The sequence below is a fragment of the Carcharhinus amblyrhynchos genome, chromosome 8, assembly GCF_965287045.1.
Source record: "Carcharhinus amblyrhynchos chromosome 8, sCarAmb.v2.hapA, whole genome shotgun sequence".
NCBI classification, from domain to species: Eukaryota; Metazoa; Chordata; class Chondrichthyes; order Carcharhiniformes; family Carcharhinidae; genus Carcharhinus; species Carcharhinus amblyrhynchos.
In genome coordinates, this window is record NC_137331.1 from 48760087 (window position 1) to 48779871 (window position 19785).

At 41.4% G+C, this 19785-nt stretch overlaps 1 protein-coding gene across 2 annotated transcripts in view; it reads left to right on the top strand.

Annotated features, from left to right (window-relative positions):
* The first annotated feature begins 363 nt into the window (after window positions 1–363).
* The window catches only part of znf704 (zinc finger protein 704), a 192075-nt gene continuing 172653 nt past the window's right edge, over window positions 364–19785 (top strand). For both annotated transcript variants that reach the window (XM_080194038.1, XM_080194039.1), the window contains exon 1: window positions 364–807. In XM_080194038.1, coding sequence (XP_080050164.1) covers window positions 544–807 — 264 coding nt within the window. In that variant the 5' untranslated portion in view covers window positions 364–543. The remainder of the gene's footprint in view (window positions 808–19785) is intronic.

Here is a 19785-nt window from a genome sequence, read left to right on the forward strand (position 1 = left end):
ATCAGTCTTTGTGCACAGTAGTGAGTTTTAGTTTACCTGTTGAGTGCTCAAGTAATCATAAAATGGGTATAGAGATAGGAGAAAAAGTAGTCTATTTAAAAATTACGGTAAGTGTTTGAATTGAAGATTGTTCAACTTTTTAAAAAATCCATTCAAATTATGACTGGCCCTTGGTATTACAAATTTTCTGGAATAATCTCACTCTTCACTGATATGTTCATTTGGTCCTGACTCTAGTTTCTTGTAAATTAAGGGTCTCTAGTTTTAAAGGGAATGTACAGGTTGTCATTCCGCTGATTTTGCAGAAGTCCACTCCTAATTTTGCAAGTTGCAATGTCAGCTTTGCGAAGGCTACGAAAACAAACAACTCTGCTGTGAACGCCGGGCGGTTTGCGGCTGGATTTGTTTTTTTTTGGAAGGGGGGGGTTAAAATATAATTCCAATCACTTTGCAATTGCATCCGATTGCTTAAAATAGATACAAGGCAAACAACAACAACAAAAAAACAACAAGGTGGCGGCGGCGGGCGATAAAGCCGGCGCGATGCAAGCTCGCCGTTCTGCAAAGAGGTCGATTTTGGGCAGCCGGGTTTGCGCTCCGAGTCCGGCCGGCAATGGGCAGCTCATCCCCGGGGTGATCCAGGCGCTCAAGTGCCAGAGCCAGGAGTCCGGGGGGCGGTGCAACTTCTACACGGTGATGCTGGAGGACGGGACCCTGAGGGAATACCCGGAGGAGGAGATTGTGGTGGTGGTGGGACCCGGCTTCCACAACCCCGGCAACAAAGTGCAGCTGAAATGCAGAGAAAAGGTGTGTGTGTGTGTGTGTGAAGCTGGATTTGTCAATGGGAAAAGGCTTGTGTGGTCCCTGTGCGTCCCCTCCCCATACACACACACACACACACACACACACAGAGTGAGTGACAGGATCCACACAGCTACAAGCGCCGGGCACCCGCGGAGATGTAGCGACCCCCGCCCCAAACTCACTGCTCCCGGCGCACAGGAGGCTCCAGCAAGCCCCGTCCCCTCCGGAGGGCGGATCATTCATTCGCCTTGGCAAAGGTTACACAGCTTAAACCCATCACAACAAGATTTCCAAATGTTATTGAGTGATAGCCCGACCCAGCTCTGGGGGGGTTTAATCTCCCCCCCCCCACTCTCTTGTGTGTTCTGAAATATTTTCCAGCCGCCTTTTATGAAATACTAGTTCAGATTTTATGAAGGGGTTTTGTTTCTCTGTCTGTCTCTCGGCCCCAGTCTAAGTGTATTTTCGTGAGAGTAGCCGGCTTCTTAATAAGAGGCGAAAGTGGAAAGATCAGGGTTTTCATTGGGGCCAGGTTTGTAATATTTTGGCCGATGTGGGGCTTTTTCCATCTGTGGAGAGGCAGTAGGGGACTCACCAAGAGCTTTCCGAGTGAATGCAACAGCCCAACTCCACACCCATCAGAAAACAGGAACATAAATAAATACCCATCGGAAGTCCCAGAGAATTCGCGCCAAAATTCAGTGATCAGCGATGCAATGTCCACCCATTTAGCAACGTGGGTTTATTGTGGAACAGGCGCAGTGTGTGGAGTCCTTGTTTACTGAGGCTGGAATTAAGTACTGCATTCAATCAGACCTTGATTGAATAAGAGACAAGCACCCTCAGGTGGGGCTGTGTTTTTAGCTGTTGCTTCTTCCAGTATGTTCCTCACTCCAAAAGAATGAGGAGAGCAGGGTCTTCATAAACCAAACGAATTGAATGTGCAATGACCAGCATTCCTGGTCTTTCGGCTTGTATGGGCACATGCCAGAGGCATGGCGCTGGTTCTCTGTTGTTGGTTTGTACTCCTTGGGAGTTGTACTGCTATAATTTGCTATTGCAGTCAAGGAATGTGTTTGTTTATTCATGGAAGTGAAATATTTCCACAGGAAAATGTAAAAGATAACATGCACGGAAATGTAATTGCATAGAGTGTTAGTTTTGTTCAGTATCACTTAGTGGTTAATAATATTTCCAATTGTATTAGCATAAAAGGATGCATTTGGCATAAAGTCAGATATATCTTACGAAAAAATTTCTTGGGGTTACTGGGAATGCAGGGTGCTTTTGTGAAATGTAGTTAATGTCCCTTTACTGTTTCTGTTGATGTTTAACAATAATATTGATAATTTATCATCTGTATTTGAGAATATTGTTTGGTTTTAGCTTTCTGTGACCAGAATCTTAATTCTTGAATAGAACTAATGTTAAAGATAAATAGCACAGTGCCACAGTGGTTAGCACTGCTACCTCACAATGCCGGGGACCTGGGTTTGATTCCCGGCTTGGGTCACTGACTGTGTGGAGTTTGCACATTCTCCCTGTATCTGTGTGGGTTTTCTCTGGGTGCTCTTCTCACAGTCCAAAAATGTGTGGAGTAGGTGGATTGGCAATGCTAAATTGACCCTTAGTAAATGGATAGGGCCTAAGTGGGATTTTGTCAGTGCAGACTTTTTGGGCCAAATGGCTCCTTTCTGCATTGTAGAGATTCTATGTTAAGGACTAACTGAGGTCACCAGCCTCCATTGATGGCACAGTGATTAGCATTACTGCCTCACAGCACCAGGGACACGGATTTGATTCCCAGCTTGGGTCACTGCCTGTGCGGATTCTGCACGTTCTCTCCGTGATGGTGTGGGTGCTCTGGTTTCCTTTCGCTATCCGAAAGATATGCCGATTGGGTGCATTGGTCATGCTAAACTAGAGACTTTGCACAATAATTCATTGCAGTGTTGACACAAACCTACTTGTGACAATAAACTTTAACATCAAAATTCAGTCCATTGGTATATTAACACCCACACATGGCTGGGCACGTGCCAAAATGAGGAAGCTGTTTGAATTAACAGCTTGATGTATTTACAATTGTAGCTTTCTAGCTTGAGATTAGCAAAGCCATAAAATGGGAGACTTTAATGTCTATCATCAAAAGTGGTTCAACAGCACCAATGCAGCCCAAGGTGACTGAGTCGAAGGACGTGACTTTAGACCTGTGGTAGGTGGTAAAATAATCAGCATAAGGGAAAATCCACTTGACATCTTCCTCTCACAGATACATATGTTTTGACAGGCATAACCACCGCTGTTGAAATCCTGTGTTCATGCTGAGGACATGCTCCAACATACTGTATTAAATGGGATAGGTTTGTAACAGATTTAACAAATCAAAACTAGCAGAATTGTAATCCATCCCAATCTCTAACCCAAATTAAAGAGGGCGGGGGCACCCAGGGTATCCAGCACATCAGCACAAAAGACAAGGCCAAATAGTTTGCAGCCATCTTTAGAGAGTCTGGATGGATGATCCACCTTGGCTTCTGCCCGAAGACCCTGAATATTCTAGAATCTAATTGTGGTAATTAGCCCCTTCAAGGAACATTCTTTGAGGGAGGAATCATGTGACCCACTAGGAGTGGAATTGGGAATTCACTGGGATGTGTCAGGACTTGTCCAAGGTTGGACCTGAGAGCTGAGTATGGAAAGTCTGTTTGTAGTTCTAATAAATCATTGGCTCTACCAGGTAACTTATAAAACACTAAAGTTATTACACCAGTCATCACCTAATTCAATTTATTCCATGATATAATATGAAATGGCTGAGATCAATTGATACACAAAGACCATGGGCCCCAATATCATTTCGGCTATAGTACTGAAAACTTTTGCTCCAGAACTAGCTGTACCACTCTCCAAACTCTTTTGTACGACTACAACACTGGCATCTTGAAATTCAGAAAGCTTTTAAAGTAAAATCTGCACTTTAAAAAAATTCAACTATGGATCAGAAGTCTGTGCGCCCAAATCAATTTGGACAAATCCAGATCATAATTGTTGACCTAAGGTGCAGATGTTTAGACAAAATGTCTGAAGTAGAGCAGATTAACACGGGAAAGTAGTAACAGCCAAATTTGTTGCATCTGGTTGGCTTTATTGCACAGGGGAGGAATAAAAAGTGTGAGAATGCAGTAGTTGTAGGGGATTCAAGTGTAAGGGATTACCCTTTTGCGCTGAAAGTGGTCATGTTAGGAATGGCATTAACCAAGAAATTAGAGATGCATGAGATAAAGGAACATCGGTATTTGTGGGTGACTTTTTAATCTGCATAAAGATTGGGCAAATCAAATTAATATTGTAGGGGAGTAATTCCTGGAGTAGGAACAAAGAAATGGCTGACCAATGAAATACATACATTGTTTCTGTCTTCACAAAGGAGGACACAAATAATGTACCAGAAATGCTGGGAAGCACATGATTTAATGTGAGGAGCAAATGGAAGGAAATCCGTTTTAATAGAGAAATGGTGTTAGGAAAATTAATGGGGTTGAAGGTAAATAAATCCCTAGGATCTGATAATCTACACTCTAGTACTTATGGAAAGTGGCTCTGGAAATAGTGGTTGCAAGGATGGTTTTCTTCCAAGATTCTATAGACTCTGGAACAGTTCCTATAAATTGAAAGGTAGTTAATATAACCCCACTATTTAAAAAGAGAGGTAGAGAGAAAACAAGCAATTATAGACCAGTCAGCCTGATGTTGGTTGTTGATTTTAGAGTCTTGTGTCAAGGAATTTATAGCAGAGCACTTGGCAAACAGCAGGAGAATCGGTCAGAGTCAGCATATGTTTACAAAAGGGAAATCAAGCTTGACAAATCCACTTGAACTCTTTGAGAATGTAACTAGTACGGATGAAGGGGAGCCAATGGATGTGGTTAATTTGGACTTTTAGAGGGCTTTCGACAAAATCCCACACAAGAGATTAGTGTGTAAAATTAAAATGCATAGAGTTGGGTGTACTGTATTGAAATAAATAAGAAACTGGTTGGCAGACATGAAACAAAAAGTAGGAATAAACAAGTATTTTTCGTAATGACAAGCAGTTTCTAGTGGGGTACCACAAGGATCAGTGCTAAGACCCCAGCTATTCACAATCTGTGTTCATGATTTAAATGGAGGGACAAGATGTAAAAGCTGGGTGGGACGGTCAACTGGCTGCAGAGATGCTTCAGTGTGATGTGGACAGGCTGAGTGAGTGGGCAAATGCATGGTAGTATAATGTGGCTAAATTTGAGATTATCTACTTTATTAGCAAAAACAGGATGACGTTATTATGTGAATGGGTATAATTTGAGAGAGGGAAAAGTGTAACCAGTCACAGAAGGTAAGAATGCAGGTGCAGCAGGCACTAAAGGCAAATGCTGATGTCCATCATAATGAGATGATGCAATCCCAGGAGCAGGGATATCTTGCTGCAATTATACAGTATTTTGGTGTAGCTGCACCTGGGATATTGTATGCAGTTTTGGACGCCTTATCTGAGGAAAGATGCTCTTACTGTAGAGTAAGTGTAGCACACATTTGCTATACTGATTCCTGGGATGGTGGGACTGATGTGTAAGGAGAGATTAATATTTGCTAAAGCTCAGAAAAATGAGGGGGAATCTCATAGAAACCTATAAAATTCTAACAGGATTAGGCAGAGTAGATGCAGGAAGGATGTTCCCGATGATGGGGATGACCAGAACCAGAGGTCATAGTCTAAGGATTTAGGACTTGGGTGAGGAAAGATTTCTTCCATTGAGAGTGGTAAACCACTGGAATTCGTTACCACAGAAAGCAGTTGAGGCCAAAATATTGTATGTTTTCAAGCAGGAAGTTGATGTTGCCTTTGGGGGTGAAAGGGATTGTGGATGACATTGCAAGATGGGAAAAAAATGAATCCCCTGCTAAATGTGAAGAAGAAATAAAATCGTTCAATGTTTATTTCAACCTAAGAAGCAATAAAATCAAAGCACTAAATTTAACCAGTGAGTTCAGCGGTCAGGGGAACCTGTTGATTCATTCATTAATGATCTATACTGGATTGCAGAAAGTTGCAAATAGGAAGACTTGAAATCTTAACTCATCAAAGAATAGTAGTAGAAGTAGCAGACAACTTGCTCTCTGACCTCATACAAGCAAAGGAAAACCCAACCCTAGAAAAGACAATCCAGGACTGTTTTAAGGGGAGAAAATAAACTAGTGCAAAGGCTAATCCACAATTCAACTTGTTAACCAACAAAGGGACATTCCAGGGAAGGGAGAGCAACGCCTGAACCAGCCTCAGAATGGCCATGCCAATGCTGTGGAGAAAAGTGTCCCCACGGGAGAGATCAGTATGCTTCAATTTCAGCCCAATGCTTTCTGTACAATAGGATTGGACACCAGGGCAAACTGTGCAAGACAAACTGTTGTGTGCAGATGGCCCAAAAGTTTATTTTTGATGTCAGAACTGGAAGCTGGGAAGACACAGAGCCATGCTCCTTTCATGAGGCCAAAGATCTTGGTTTCTCATTTTGGAATGTGGAATTTCAGTCGATGACCATTTAACATTTTAAATTAGATACAGGAGGAAGTGTAATAGTCCTTTTGGACAAAATGGCTGAAAGACCTCTGGCTTCAAATAACAAGACATTTCACTCTCTTGTCTGGAGGAATTCAACTTGCAGTCATGGGCATGATTCTGGAACCACTAAGGTATGGAAGCAAATAAATCTTTGAACTGACGTACATCATCTGTAACCAGCCTTTCTGTCTCTTTGTTGAGCAGTGTTGCCTGAGTAACAGTGGACCTCCTCAAGATGGCAGGAACACCAAAGACAGCTACTATTGTTAATCTCTAGAATTGCAAGTTCTTGAATACTGAAACAATAAAAAGTATCCTGATAGGAATTTCAGCTCTAAACTGTCTTTTGTGGAGCAGTTCTGTTCATCCTTGTTACAGGTGCTGGAAAACCTTCAGAGATCGGACCAACCTACCACACAAGGAGGTAACCACAACACCTCCAATAAAATGTTTTTTAAAGTTCATTTATTAGTGTCACAAGTAGGCTTACATTAACACTGCAATGAAGTTGCTGTGAAAATCCTGTTGTTGCCACGCTCCAGTGCCTTTTTGGGTACACTGAAGGAGAATTTAGCATAGCTAGTGCACCTAACCAGCACGTCTTTCTGACTGCGGGAGGAAATTGGAGCACCTGGAGGAAACCCACACAGACAGTGACCCAAGCCAGGAATTGAACTCGAGTCCCTGATGCTGTGAGGAAGTGTTGCTAACCACTGTTCCACTGTGCTGCCTAGCTGTAGAGGTCGGGAAAGAGAGCGACCAGCAGTCCGTAGAGCCTCAATCTCTGGCTCCAGCAATGGTGCAGCAGGTAAGTACTGCAACCACTGAACACACCTTGCAAACTCCCGGAAAGCATGCCAGAGCCACCAAGGATACTGGAACCTAGTCACAGTGGACCATTGCTGATAGTGAGATGAAGGTGGACATACTACTGAACCTCATTCTTGTCACAGAAAAGCCCATCCTGCTCTGTGGAAGACAATGAAACAATCCACTCAACCACAAAAGAAGCAAAAGAAGTGACAAGGAGCTGAATGCAATGTCGTTATACCGCACAAAAAAGTGAGTTGGGGTAGCAGCCATTGACCAGTGCAATAACCAAACTGACCAAGTGTGATTCAATACAAAAGGATGAGGATGTACTCAAATGCAGAACAACTTCAGTCTACAGGAAAACCATCAGGGAGAGAGGCCACTACAGTAATATGAACAAAATATAGAAGGGTTATAAGGCATACAGACCACTCAAATCTTTGAATTCAAAGACTCGAAGCAGGGCGATGTGGTAGTGATAATGTAGTAACAACCATGTAAGTGAACAGTACATCTTGCATTGTTGTGATCACTTAAAATGCATTGACTAACAACTTGAAGTGTAGCATGTAGAATTAAAATGGGACTGAGTACAGTACCAGCCACACCGTGATGAAAGAGAGCACATGACTTGCATCCAGGATCAGTCTAGAGTTAGAGCTGTGTGGATTGGCAAGCATGGAGACAGCTCCTAGCTTGCACCCTTTACTGTATAATTGTAAATAGTGTCAACTTGCAGTTAGCTTGCATTTGACTACGAAGACTTATTCAGACTCACTGAACTATAGCCAACACCCAACAACAACCATCACTAGCAATAAATTCTGACTTAGTCAGTGATGCCCAAATCTTATGATTATTTAAAAAAAAATTCTGAACATTTCAAATGATTTTGCCCTTGTCTTTTCTTGAGTGTTGTGATATTTTTATATCTGGAATGACTTGGACACCAGCGTAATGTACATCAATTTGTACTGTAAAGCTGGTACAAAATTAGGGTAATTGTGCTTTGGATACAGTATAATGGCTGAGTGCTAAAGCTTCAATGAGCTGTGGCACTTATTGTTTGGATGGAGGTTTGGGCTTATGATTCAACATGACGTAGTTCAATGCTCAAATCGCTCAGAAAGCTTCCTTGAGGAGGGAGAGTAAATGGAAGGGATTGTGGTACATTTATAGGGCAGGTCTGAAATGTAGAACAATACTGGTGGAAACTCAGTAACAAGCTTCAGCCTATCTTCTCATTTAAGAGAGGTATTTTTGCAGAAAGAAATGATTTAATTAAAATTTTAAAAATCCTAGAATTTTCTGATTAGAAGATTGGTATTATAATCCTGTAAATTAACAAGCATATAGAGCACCTAAGAAGGTGTGTGTTTTTGACAGTGCCTGTACTGTTGATTTGCAAGCAGCCCACCCATTTTGTAGCATCTGATTTAGGTTGTCAAATACAAGCATATCATGCTGTCCTTTCTGTAGCACTATTTTGGAAGCACTGTTTACTGTAGAATAGATGGATAAAAACAAAGTGTTGGAAATACTCAGATTTGGCAGCATCTGTGGAGAGCGAACATTGTAAGTCGAATGTGTCTCTTTAGAGGTTTTTTCTTATTTTCAGACTTGCAGCATCCAAAATATTTTGCTTTATTGCAGAATACAAGGAATCCTTTTGAGATCTTTAAAATCAGAATTGAGGAAATTACTTAAAATTGATAGAAGAAAGTTTCATTACTTTTTGTTAGCACTATAAAAGCACCCACAAGTTTGCCCCACCCAGATCGACATGTGAAATTTCATGCATTACTTGATTTTGCATTTTCTGATGAGCTGTGACCATTTTATTTGACCACATAGATCTGGGATACTTTATACAAGAGTCTGAATACTACCTTGTTGACTGGCTACATTTGTAAACATAACTACCCTCTTTTATGTTCATTTTTGTTTTATTTCTAAGGGCTTTCCAAAGGTCTTTGTGTCCTTTACCCGCCTCCCTTCTATGAAACTCCCTGCTCAGCTAATCTCTGATGGGATATGACCTAAGGGACAAACACTAAGGATACGTGATTCACAAGAGCCACTTGTCAGTACAGAGATTTTGAGATTGCATTGAAGAAATTGTGTTAGGAGCTGATGTAGTTCAATTGGTAGCTTTAAAATTGAGTGACAAATTTTTCTTTATCCCAAATTGAATGCTACCTTTGGCTAAGGTGTGTGTACATGCAGTTGGGTTGCAGATCAACTGTGTTTGCATTGGATGGTCAGCCAGTTTTGAAGGGTTAAGTGACCTAACTATGTTCCTTTCCATGCACTATCCACATAGTTAAGGTTTTAATCAACGTGGTATCGCTGGTGTAGCATAGCTAACATTACAATTCTACCATTAAAGTTCTTCCAAATTAAAATTACATTTTTAAAAGAACTCTCATTTGAGGGGTGGACTGTATTGCTGGGTAGCTGTATCTGGGATAGACAGGCTGCACCAGCTGTAATTATGTACAAGTGGCTCCCATCCAATGCATTTATTTATTAATTAGAAATGCTTGCCTTGTTTCCTAGGTGGCAGTTGGTGCAGGTACACATGTTAAGTTGAATCAATAATCACTATTTTATAAAGAAAACACTAACGGTATTGTGATGGACCAGGTATTTCCTGCAGATAAGTTCTGTTAAGATTTTAGTGAAAATTATTTCAATTTTTTTACAATCAGCCTATGCTTGGCAGGGTCAGGTAGGTGTAATGGTGAGGAGTGAAGTATGAAGTGGACAAAAACTTCAACTTATTGAAGTTTTTTTGAGGATGTAACTAGCATGGTAGATTAAGAGGAACCAGCTGTGTTCAGTTCCTGACTTGGGTCACTCTGTGCAGAGTCTGCATGTTCTCCCCATGTCTGTGTGGGTTTCTTCTGGGTTCTTTGGTTTCCTCCCTCAGTCCAAAAGACGTGCAGGTTGGGTGCATTGGCCATGCTAAATTCTCCCTCAGTGTACCCAAGCACGCGGTGGGGTGTGGCAACTAGAGTTTCACAGTAACTTCACTGTAGTGTTAATGTAAGCCTACTTGTGACACTAATAAATAAGCTTTAAAACTCTTCTTTTTTTGCGTTAACCTTTTTGTGTGGCACCTTTATTCAATGTCTTTTGGAAATCCATGTGTACAATGAGTGCTGGCTCCTCTTTATCTACCATGCTATTTATATCCTCAAAAAAAAACTTCAATAAGTTGAAGTTTTTGTCTATCTCATTCCTTTTCAATGTTTAACTTCACACCTACCTCACCTTGTCAAGAGTACACTGAGCTCATGAAGTTGGGATGATATATTAACATGAATAACCAGGATAGAGGATTGGTTCACAGACAGGAAGCAAAAAGGGGGGATGAATGGGGAGTAAGTTTCAAGTTGACAGGCTGTGACTTGTGGAAGCCACCAGGAACAGTACTGGGGCCTCAGCTATTTACAATCTATATTAATGACTTGGATGAAAAGACAGAGAGTAATGTACTACAAGTTGGCTGATGATACCAAGCTTGGTGAAAAGGTAAGCCGTGGGGAGCGCACACAGGTTGCAAGCAGATATAAGCAGGCAAAGTGAATGGGCCACAAGGTGGCAGATGAAGTATGTATGGAGTGGTGTAAGGTTATTTACTTTAGGTGTAAAAATAAAAAAGCAGAATATTGTTTTACAAGGCATGAAATAAATGTTGATGTTCAGAGAGACTTGAGTATACAAGAAGCACAAGGTTAGCATGCAGGTGCAGAAAGCAAATGACGAGTTAGCCTTCATTGTAAGGGGTTTGAAGAAAAAGAAGCCTAGATACAATTGTATGGGATTCCATATTTGAGGAAAGACATTCATGCACTGCAGTGAAGGTTCACAAGATTGGTTCCTGGGATGCAATGGTTATTTTATGATGAGAGGCTGAGTAAATTGGGTCTGCACAAGAGGTGATCTCGTTGAGATATTTGAGATTCTGAAGGGGTTGGAGAGGGTAGATATTGAGACTTTATTCCTCCTGGCTGGGGAAGCCTAGAACAGGGGGGCGCAGTTTTAGGATAAAAGGCTAATTGAGGTGGGTAATATTAGTAAGATTGTTGAACAGTAGACATTGAGGCACTGACAGAGCTACCAGCATTAAGTTAAATGATTCTTAAAACACAGACTCGTAAAGTAATAAGGCATTAAACACATGAAATGCAGTAAGAGATTTGAACAAGTGATTGAGATTTAAAGCACACATGATATTTTTGAATGTATTTATTTTTTAAGAATTATTGTACGCTTTAGTCAAGGCAAATCCTGCAAAACATCATGGTAAAGTCCATTGGGTCAAACCATATCCTGAGAGAATTCAATAGTCTTGAGTCTAAATTGTTACCTAGAGGCAGAAACAATTAGAACACTTAATCTGACTTCTTGAATAGGGTTTATTCACTGTCCAGATGAGATGGTGCTCAGATATGGTGTCACAAATTAATCTGGTTAGATGGTGAACTGTATGGGAACCCATGAAAACATACCCTTTAACTTTTACAGCTAGTATCCAGGGTAACCAGGCAACAGGGAAAGTAGTTTGAGCCAAGAGAGGGAGGAGCATCCGTTTTTAATTAACTAATGAAATACCATGATGCTGGAAATAGACATGCAATTGGCTAGAGTACATGACAGGTATATTGTTTGATATATATTGAAGATGAGTGATTTAACGGAAGGCGGGAGTTATTGATAAGAAAATCTATACTTGACCTGTTTTGAATTGTATACGTCGGATTCATTAGAGAAGTTCTGTTGCTCTATGTCCGGGCCACTTAACACTTTGATCTCCTGACAGCTGCTGGTCTAAATAAAGTTCCGTCTTTATACAGAGAAATGCTGGCTTCATGAGTCTTATACTGTCTCAGTTTTCCTGACAGTACTGGTCACCTCAGATACCTCACCAACAAGATTTATTTAGGATAGAGATGAGGAGAAATTTCTGTGTTCAAAAGCTTGTGAATCATTAGAATTCCCCCAGTTGGAGGGTTTGGATGAGCCATTATTGAATATATTTAAGGCTGTCTTAGATTTTTGATGCCTCAGGGAATCAACTAATATGGAGAAACAGGCAGGAAAGCAAAGCCCAAGATTAACTATAATTGAATGGTGGAGCAGACTCAACGGACTATTTGGTCTACTGCACCGATCTCTTGTGGTGACATGATGAAAAATGTAAGTTTTATTCAGTGTGAATGAGGAAAGAATGACCTCTATGATTTGTTTATGTGGTGATCCTGTGAAATGAACAACTTGCTCTATCATAATATAGAAGACTGCACTGACTGAACAGGGCTAATTATCTCTTACTGGGGAACTGAAGTGACAATAAATAAAACTTAAATAATGTCACAATGCCATTTGAGCTCAGTTTTTCAATTTAATAAGCTGTTTGCTTCTCATGAAGTATAGGAATCTAGCATAAGTATGATCTGCAATATTTAACATTTGATTGTTGCTATGTCAATGTAATGATGGAGACAGAAGTCCCTTCATCAGAATTCCTTCATTTACAATTCCAAGAACAGTATATAGAGTGCTGTCAGTCAGCAGTCTGCCTTCTGGAGTGGCAGAGGAACTGACACTCTGGTTATATACAAAGTAAAGTGTCCTTGAAATCAGGCCCCTAAATCAGGGAGTTTGTTTTCCAATAGGCCAACTTCAATGGCTTGATTAGTGTCATTACTGTCAAGAATCTACTAATAGTCGAATTCAATACTTTGGGGGGATGTGTAGGTTCCATGAAAATAGCCAGGAGCTGTTCTAGAGCAGTTTTCCAATACATTTCTGCACTGGAGCATTTTTCTAGAAGTGGGCTGGAAACCAGGTTGGCTCCCTGTTCTATGGATGTAGGCAGACAATTGATAAAATTAAGCACCCACTTGAAGCCAATTTTGAGGCCACTATTTTGCTGATGTCAGTATAGTCATCTCCTGTGTGTGCTGAGGCCGCCATGCTCCAATGACGCAGCCCTATGTATGTAAGGCTGCTGTCCCATCAATGAATAGAGAAGGGGTTGCCGCACTGCCTATTACAGCTTATAGTAGTCTTTAGTAAAACCCTTTTGTGAGCAATGAGAGATGCTCTTGTGGTTCCTGAAAGGTCTCAACCATGTTCCCATAAGATATAGAAGTAGAATTAGACCACTCGGCCCATCTAATCTGCTCTGCCATTCAATCATGGTTGATACTTTCCTCATCCCCATTCTTCTGCCTTTTTCCCTAACCCCTGATACCCTTAGCAAGAATCTATCTATCTTTCTCATAAAGACACAATGACCTGGCCTCCACAGTCTTCTGAGGCAAGGAGTTCCACAGATTCATCACTCTCTGGCTGCAGAAATTCCTCCTCATCTCTGTTTTAAAGGATTGTCTCTTTAGCCTGAGGTTGTGCCCTCTGGTTCTAGTTTTTCCGACTAGTGGAAACATCCTTTCCGCGTCCACTCTATCCAAGCCTCGTAGTATCTTGTAAGCTTCAGTAAGATCCCCCCTCATCCTTCCAAACTCCAATGTGTACAGACCCAGAGTCCTAAACCGTTCCTCATAATGATGAGCTCTTCATTCCAGGGATGTTTCTTGTGAACCTCCTCTGGCCCTTTTCCAAGCCCAGCACATCCTTCCTTGGACATGGGACCGAAACTGCTCAGAATACTGCCAGTGGAACATTCAAGGCTCCAGACCTCATTGGACCAGCAAGCATTGGTTGCTTGGATGGCAAATGGGAGATGATCAATTAGAAGATTATATCACTGCCTTCACAGCCAGCAAATGTGGGCTTGGGACCACATTTGAAAAAGAGGTTGGGACCTGAAACCCATAGGAAAATACAGCCCTTTTAGTTATTGTTATCCTGTTACCAACACTATTATAAGTGGGGCAGGAAGTGGTAAAAATGAATTTGTGATGGAATAACCTGCCACTTCATCATTATTATTGGGGCTTTTGTTCCAGAATGATATATTGTTCGGTAAAAAAAGGTAGTTTTAAGGGATTTGTATTTGCATTGATAAATATTAGAAATAAGGTATCATTTTTAAGTGAATTTAATGTTTCGGTGCCTGGAAGGGTAAAACCTATAGTTAGATTCAGGCTGGATAAAGGGTGTTTGTATTTGTGGGAGTTGGTTTCAATTCCAGCTGTGATTCTATTGTGCTTAGGGCTATGATGTGAGGAGCAAATAAACCAGCAGTAGTTGCTTAGCCACTAGTGCCCTTCAAGGCAGCGAAGCTTTTATGTTTTAGTTTAGCTAATAGGATTGCAGTTGCGGATAGGTAGTTAGAGAGAAGAACTCTCTCAACTCTGCTAGAAGCAATTGATTTTAGAAGGGTAAAGGGGGAATATCTCAGCCTTGCTAGAAGAAAAGCCATATTTTGGAGTGAAGATTAAGAAAACAGATGTTGAAAACCTGAAGCTCAGCTCATTAAGAAAATTGGAGAAATTAAAAGAAGTTTGCAAGAAGTCTGGAGTTAACAAAACCGAGGAAACTGGAAACCAGACCAGATTACTGCTCAGTAAAGTCACAGAGTTGAAAAGGCATTGGATTGTGAGAGTCCAGAAAGATATCTACTGTAATGCTAAGATTTGTGAGAAGTTACTACAGTTTTGGAGACACTATTTGAAATAATTGTGAAAATCAGTGGCTGGTCCTCAGAGTTTGTGTAAAAGACTTTAAGACAAAGGAAACATAAAGGAGGAGGTGTAGAACCTGAAAGTGAAACCTTGATGGAAGCAGTGGAGAGAAAGCATAATTTGAAAGTGTGACTTTTGAAAACTGAATTTGAAATCACTCGTGTGGAAGCTGGAGTTCAGTGAGACGAGTTGACTCGAAGTATTGTTATGAATTCTGCTTGTATTATACATGATTGCCAAACTTGAAACATTGGTTTGGTTTGTAGGGGTGTATATTTGTTTGGATTATTGTAAGGAGACGTACAACTCAGTGAGAGAATAATCCAATCTTTACATGAACAATTAACAAGTATTTATAAAGTAAAAGAAAACTATATGACAAGGAAGACTATAATACACTGAAAACTACATAAAGATTATAATACAGTATGACACTTAAACATATAAATGATTAAATGCACACCATTTCTCTGAGATTACCTGAGTGTCCCAAACCATACCCACAGTCCCTGAACTCCGAGACACCCTTTTTCCCAAACAGCATCTGATTTTGTGACTCTAAGTCAAATTCAGTTCACAGTTACCACACGATACAGTTCAGATGATCAGGTCTGGGAAACTGCTTTTTGTTGGTTCAGTGAAGGTATAAAACTATCTTGTAGAGGAGAATGTCTGCAGTCTGCTGTGGTTCTAAATATTAGATAGAACAGGCCTCGCTGAACACTTTGGCCTCTCTGGCTCTTAGATAGAAACTAGCCTCTTTGGCTGTTGGATGTACCTAGCCTCTTGGGCTGTCAGAGGTACTGGCTTCCTTCCCTCGGAGGGTGCCGGCAATTACACCATTTAGCTTCTTTAATTTTAATTCTGTGGATATGGCTATCTGCATTTCTCAAATTCCTGGATTCTAGAAATTAGCATGTGTATAATTCCATGGATCGCTGTTGTATGGGTCAATAGGACAATTTCCATCTGATTATGTCTAGATGCCTGCTACTCTTGTTACTGGGCAAATCACATCTCATCATGTCTTCAGAATGCTGGTTACTTCTGGAGCCAGACGGATTTCAACCCGTTGCTGGACAAATCTCATCCTATGATGCTTTTTTTTTGATCTGCCTAGCAACAGAATTAATGATAGATAAGAATAATCTGGGGGGATTTTGAAGAGAAATCCACATACGTTCACTTGGGTCCAGAGAGGAGTGTGTCTTACCATAATCATCTTGTGTGCTTACAAGGGGACTTTGAGAGAGACAACTGTAGTTTAAGATAATTTTGCAATCTGTGTTAATCTAAGAGGGAGCAAAGGAGTAGTGTATTATAATCCATTTTTCATGTTCAATATATGCTTTTTTTTTTGTTGCTAAAACTAATTAGCGGTCCTGTGACTCTTCCTCCATTTTTTTAAAAAAAGTTTTTATGGTCGTTTGAGCCGGGATTCCAATCTGGGATCTTGCTGTCATCACACCAACTGGGATTATAACCTTATATAAATGTTTGACATGACTTTAGTATCCTTGTGCTTGCTGGCAAAATAACAGATCAACACTTTTAAAAATTTAAAATATATTTGCACATAGTGTTTATTGCTCTAGATTGTGCTGGAGTTTGGTCATAGAGTGAGGGACTTCTTGGAGCACAAGTATTAATGTTCCTGCTTTGCTTCTCTTGTCAAAATTCCAACCACTTGTACAGAGAAAGACGACCAGAGGACTCTCAGTTAATACATTTGCCTCGGAGCATTTGGCATTGCCAGTACGGTTGAAGAAACCAATTTTAAGGAAGTAAATCCTTGAAACAAATAGTATAGGAACTTGCGGGCTGTTAAAAGTTTGTTTTGAGGATAACTGCCTGTTTTTAGGGGTGTGTATTTGACTTAAACCTGATTGGCCACATTCTAATTTTAAAAAAAATTGTTTTGGCTTCACAGTCGACATATGCAGCAATAATCACTGGAAGAGCAAGCTTTTAAGATAACTTCAAACTCGAATTATGTGACACTAATGGGGAGAATTGTCAGCCTCATGTATTGAAGGGCTCTGAAGTTGATATGAGAAATTGGTACGGCTAATATCATTAGAGCTGGAAATTCTGCAGGGCCAGTGCAGTTTGAGGATAATAGCAGATCCTGAGTTCACTGTGAGTTAGATGATGTGCTGTTTTGTCAAAGTATTGTATTATGCATGCATGTGGTGAGATTCACGAATACTGACCAGCATCAAAACTTAATGTACATTCATGGATAACGTAACTCAAACAATCTATTTTCAATGGACCACCAGAGCCTAATGCTCTAGATACACGAGGAAATCTTCGAAAATTCAACAGCCTGGCAATGGAGTTTATTGTAGAGCCGTGGGAGAAAGGATGTCTTTTATGTCCAGCAGAAGCAACAATTAGTGGCACTCCAATTGCTAACTCCCCTTGACCAGGTGACTAGTCACCCAGTTTGTGACAGGTATCTCCACACCGCGGGACCTCTCTTACTCGGGGTTTCTGCGCTGTTCATATGGTCCATCTTGATCTTTGGCAGACATATGCCTGCTCCAGTTTCCCTCTCTGATTCTCCAGATACTGATTTGGCCAGGTCCTTTGGCAGCTCTTGCTTCTATCACGCTGCAGCTCATTATTCGAAGGTTCAGCTTCTTTTGCCTGCTGCTACTTGCTCCCTCTCCTCATGGTCTCTGGCTCTGCCTCGCTATCCCATCCCAGACTGCCAAAGACACCATTTCCTGCTCAGAGGCCCACAGGTGTGGACCAGTTCCCCTGTATGGTGCTTCGCTGACCATGACCCCACTATACACAGAAGATATCCTGTTGCTAAGGTGATGTTGTATATAATTAGGCCCGAAACGTCAACTCCGTTTCTCTCTTCACTGATGTTGCCTGGCTTAAATTAATTTGAGCATTTTCTGTTTTCATTTCAGAATTTTCTGTTTTCATTTCTCCCCTTGGTCTGCAGTGCTACCCATGCAGCAGGTGTGGGAAGGCAGAAAGGGCAAACACTCAAGGAGGGAAGAGAACCTCAAGGAGGTCCTCTGGAAATACAACACTTGGGTTGTAACATGTCAGCAAGGGTGTCTTTGGAGGCTGCGCTTCACAAAAGAGGTAGTGACAATGTTGCGCCACCTCCTTCACACTGACCTTTTGAACCTAAGAACAGAGAGGACGGCCCTTCCAGTGAATCTGAAGATTACTGTCACCCTTGCATTCAACACTAGAGGATCTTCCCTGGCATGAGCTGGCGCCGTCAGCAATGTGTTATGGTTTGCTGTGCCTGGGAGCTTCAGGGAGGTGAATACACTCGACCGAGCATCTTACCCAGCCCCTTCCCCATAACCCACACATTTAGATCAGAGATTCTATGGGTCAACCTGGCAATGCTGTCACAGAGGAGCCGAAGGCTTCCACAGTGGAAAGGACGGGCTCCAAATTCTGTGCAATGTTCTGTGCTACAATAGAACCAGACTCCTTCTATTGTAATTGGAGGTTACCTGGGAGCCTGTTAGTGCACTAAGTGTCTTGGTGGGCCTGTTAATCAGTGTTCTCCTGCAGTCTGCACCAACAAGCTCCTCGCCTGAGTCTCCTCCAATTGATCTGTCGTGTGACCTCCACTTCCATGGAGTTCAAACAAGAGCTGACCTCTTTCCCCTGTCCTGGCTGTGGTTCACTCGTATCCAGTAACTCATCATACTGACTGTAAACTAAAGTAGTTTCACATCTTCACACTGTGCCACTATCTGAATTGATGGCTGCAAGTATTGGGTCAAACCATGATGATTCTTCAAAGTTGCCTTCCTCCTCTTCCCTTTCTACTTGTGTCTCCAAAGACCTGAGCAACTGCCAGATTTTGACTATCTAAAAGTTCAAATGCCTAAGAGAAGTGAGGGAAGAATGGAATGAGAGGGAAATCAGAAACTCCACGCTCATTCCACCTGCAGTTTCCCTGTCACAGCATCTTCAGGGTGAGGAGTGGGGAAATTGCTTAAGGCAAGAATTTTGTATCTTCCTGAGTATCCTCTGCTCTATAGTGTTGCTTCTGCTAAATCTATGACTATCTCCTTGAGGGGAATGTAGGCATGCTGTCCCCTTGCCAGTCCCGTGGTCTCCCTCATGTTAAAGGCTACCTTCTGCAAGAGAGAGGCCAGGATGTCAGTGATTGTGGTTGGGTAATGTGTCTGCCATAGCTGAAAAGCACTAGGTTAGCAGAGGCATGTAGAAATAGGTGTGCGGCTGGTATGGTTGGTCGCTATGTGGGTGATAGTGAAAGAATGTTAAGGGGGAGTCCAGGTGTGCTGCTGGATAAATGATTCGACTATAGTGATTGTGAGATGTGATGTGCAGATGCATTCACTCTGCTTGCGTACCTGAGTAATAAATAAATTAATATGCTATATCTGGGCATTGACAACTCTTGCTATGTTTATCTATTCTTTGCAGAAACTCATCCTTGATGGTTTTCTCCTCCTTAGGAGGAAGAAGTTGGTTGTAAGTTAGTTCATGATGTAGCAATCTTCTTTTGTGAATCAGCCTCCACTGATTTCTCTAAAAGTCAAATTATGTGAATCTCTGCCTTTAGTTTGAGTGTGTTGTGGATGGGCACAGAGAACCTTCAACATAGCCCAGCTTATCTAACAACCTTCAATGGCCATCTTGCCTTCCTCCAAAAAGCACAAAGTAAAGGGAGATTCATCTGTGCTGTGAGTGTGGACATGACTACATTGACACAAGGATTCCCGCTTTGGAAACACAAAAAATAGCTAAGGGAAAAAGGCATAGCAATGGACTCAAAATGCTCATGCCAATTTTCTATTGAGCTCTTTAAGTCACTTTTTTTTCATTCAAGGGATGTGGGCTTCGCAGGTGAGCTAGCTTGTTGAATTGCTGCAAACCAGGTGGTACAACGGT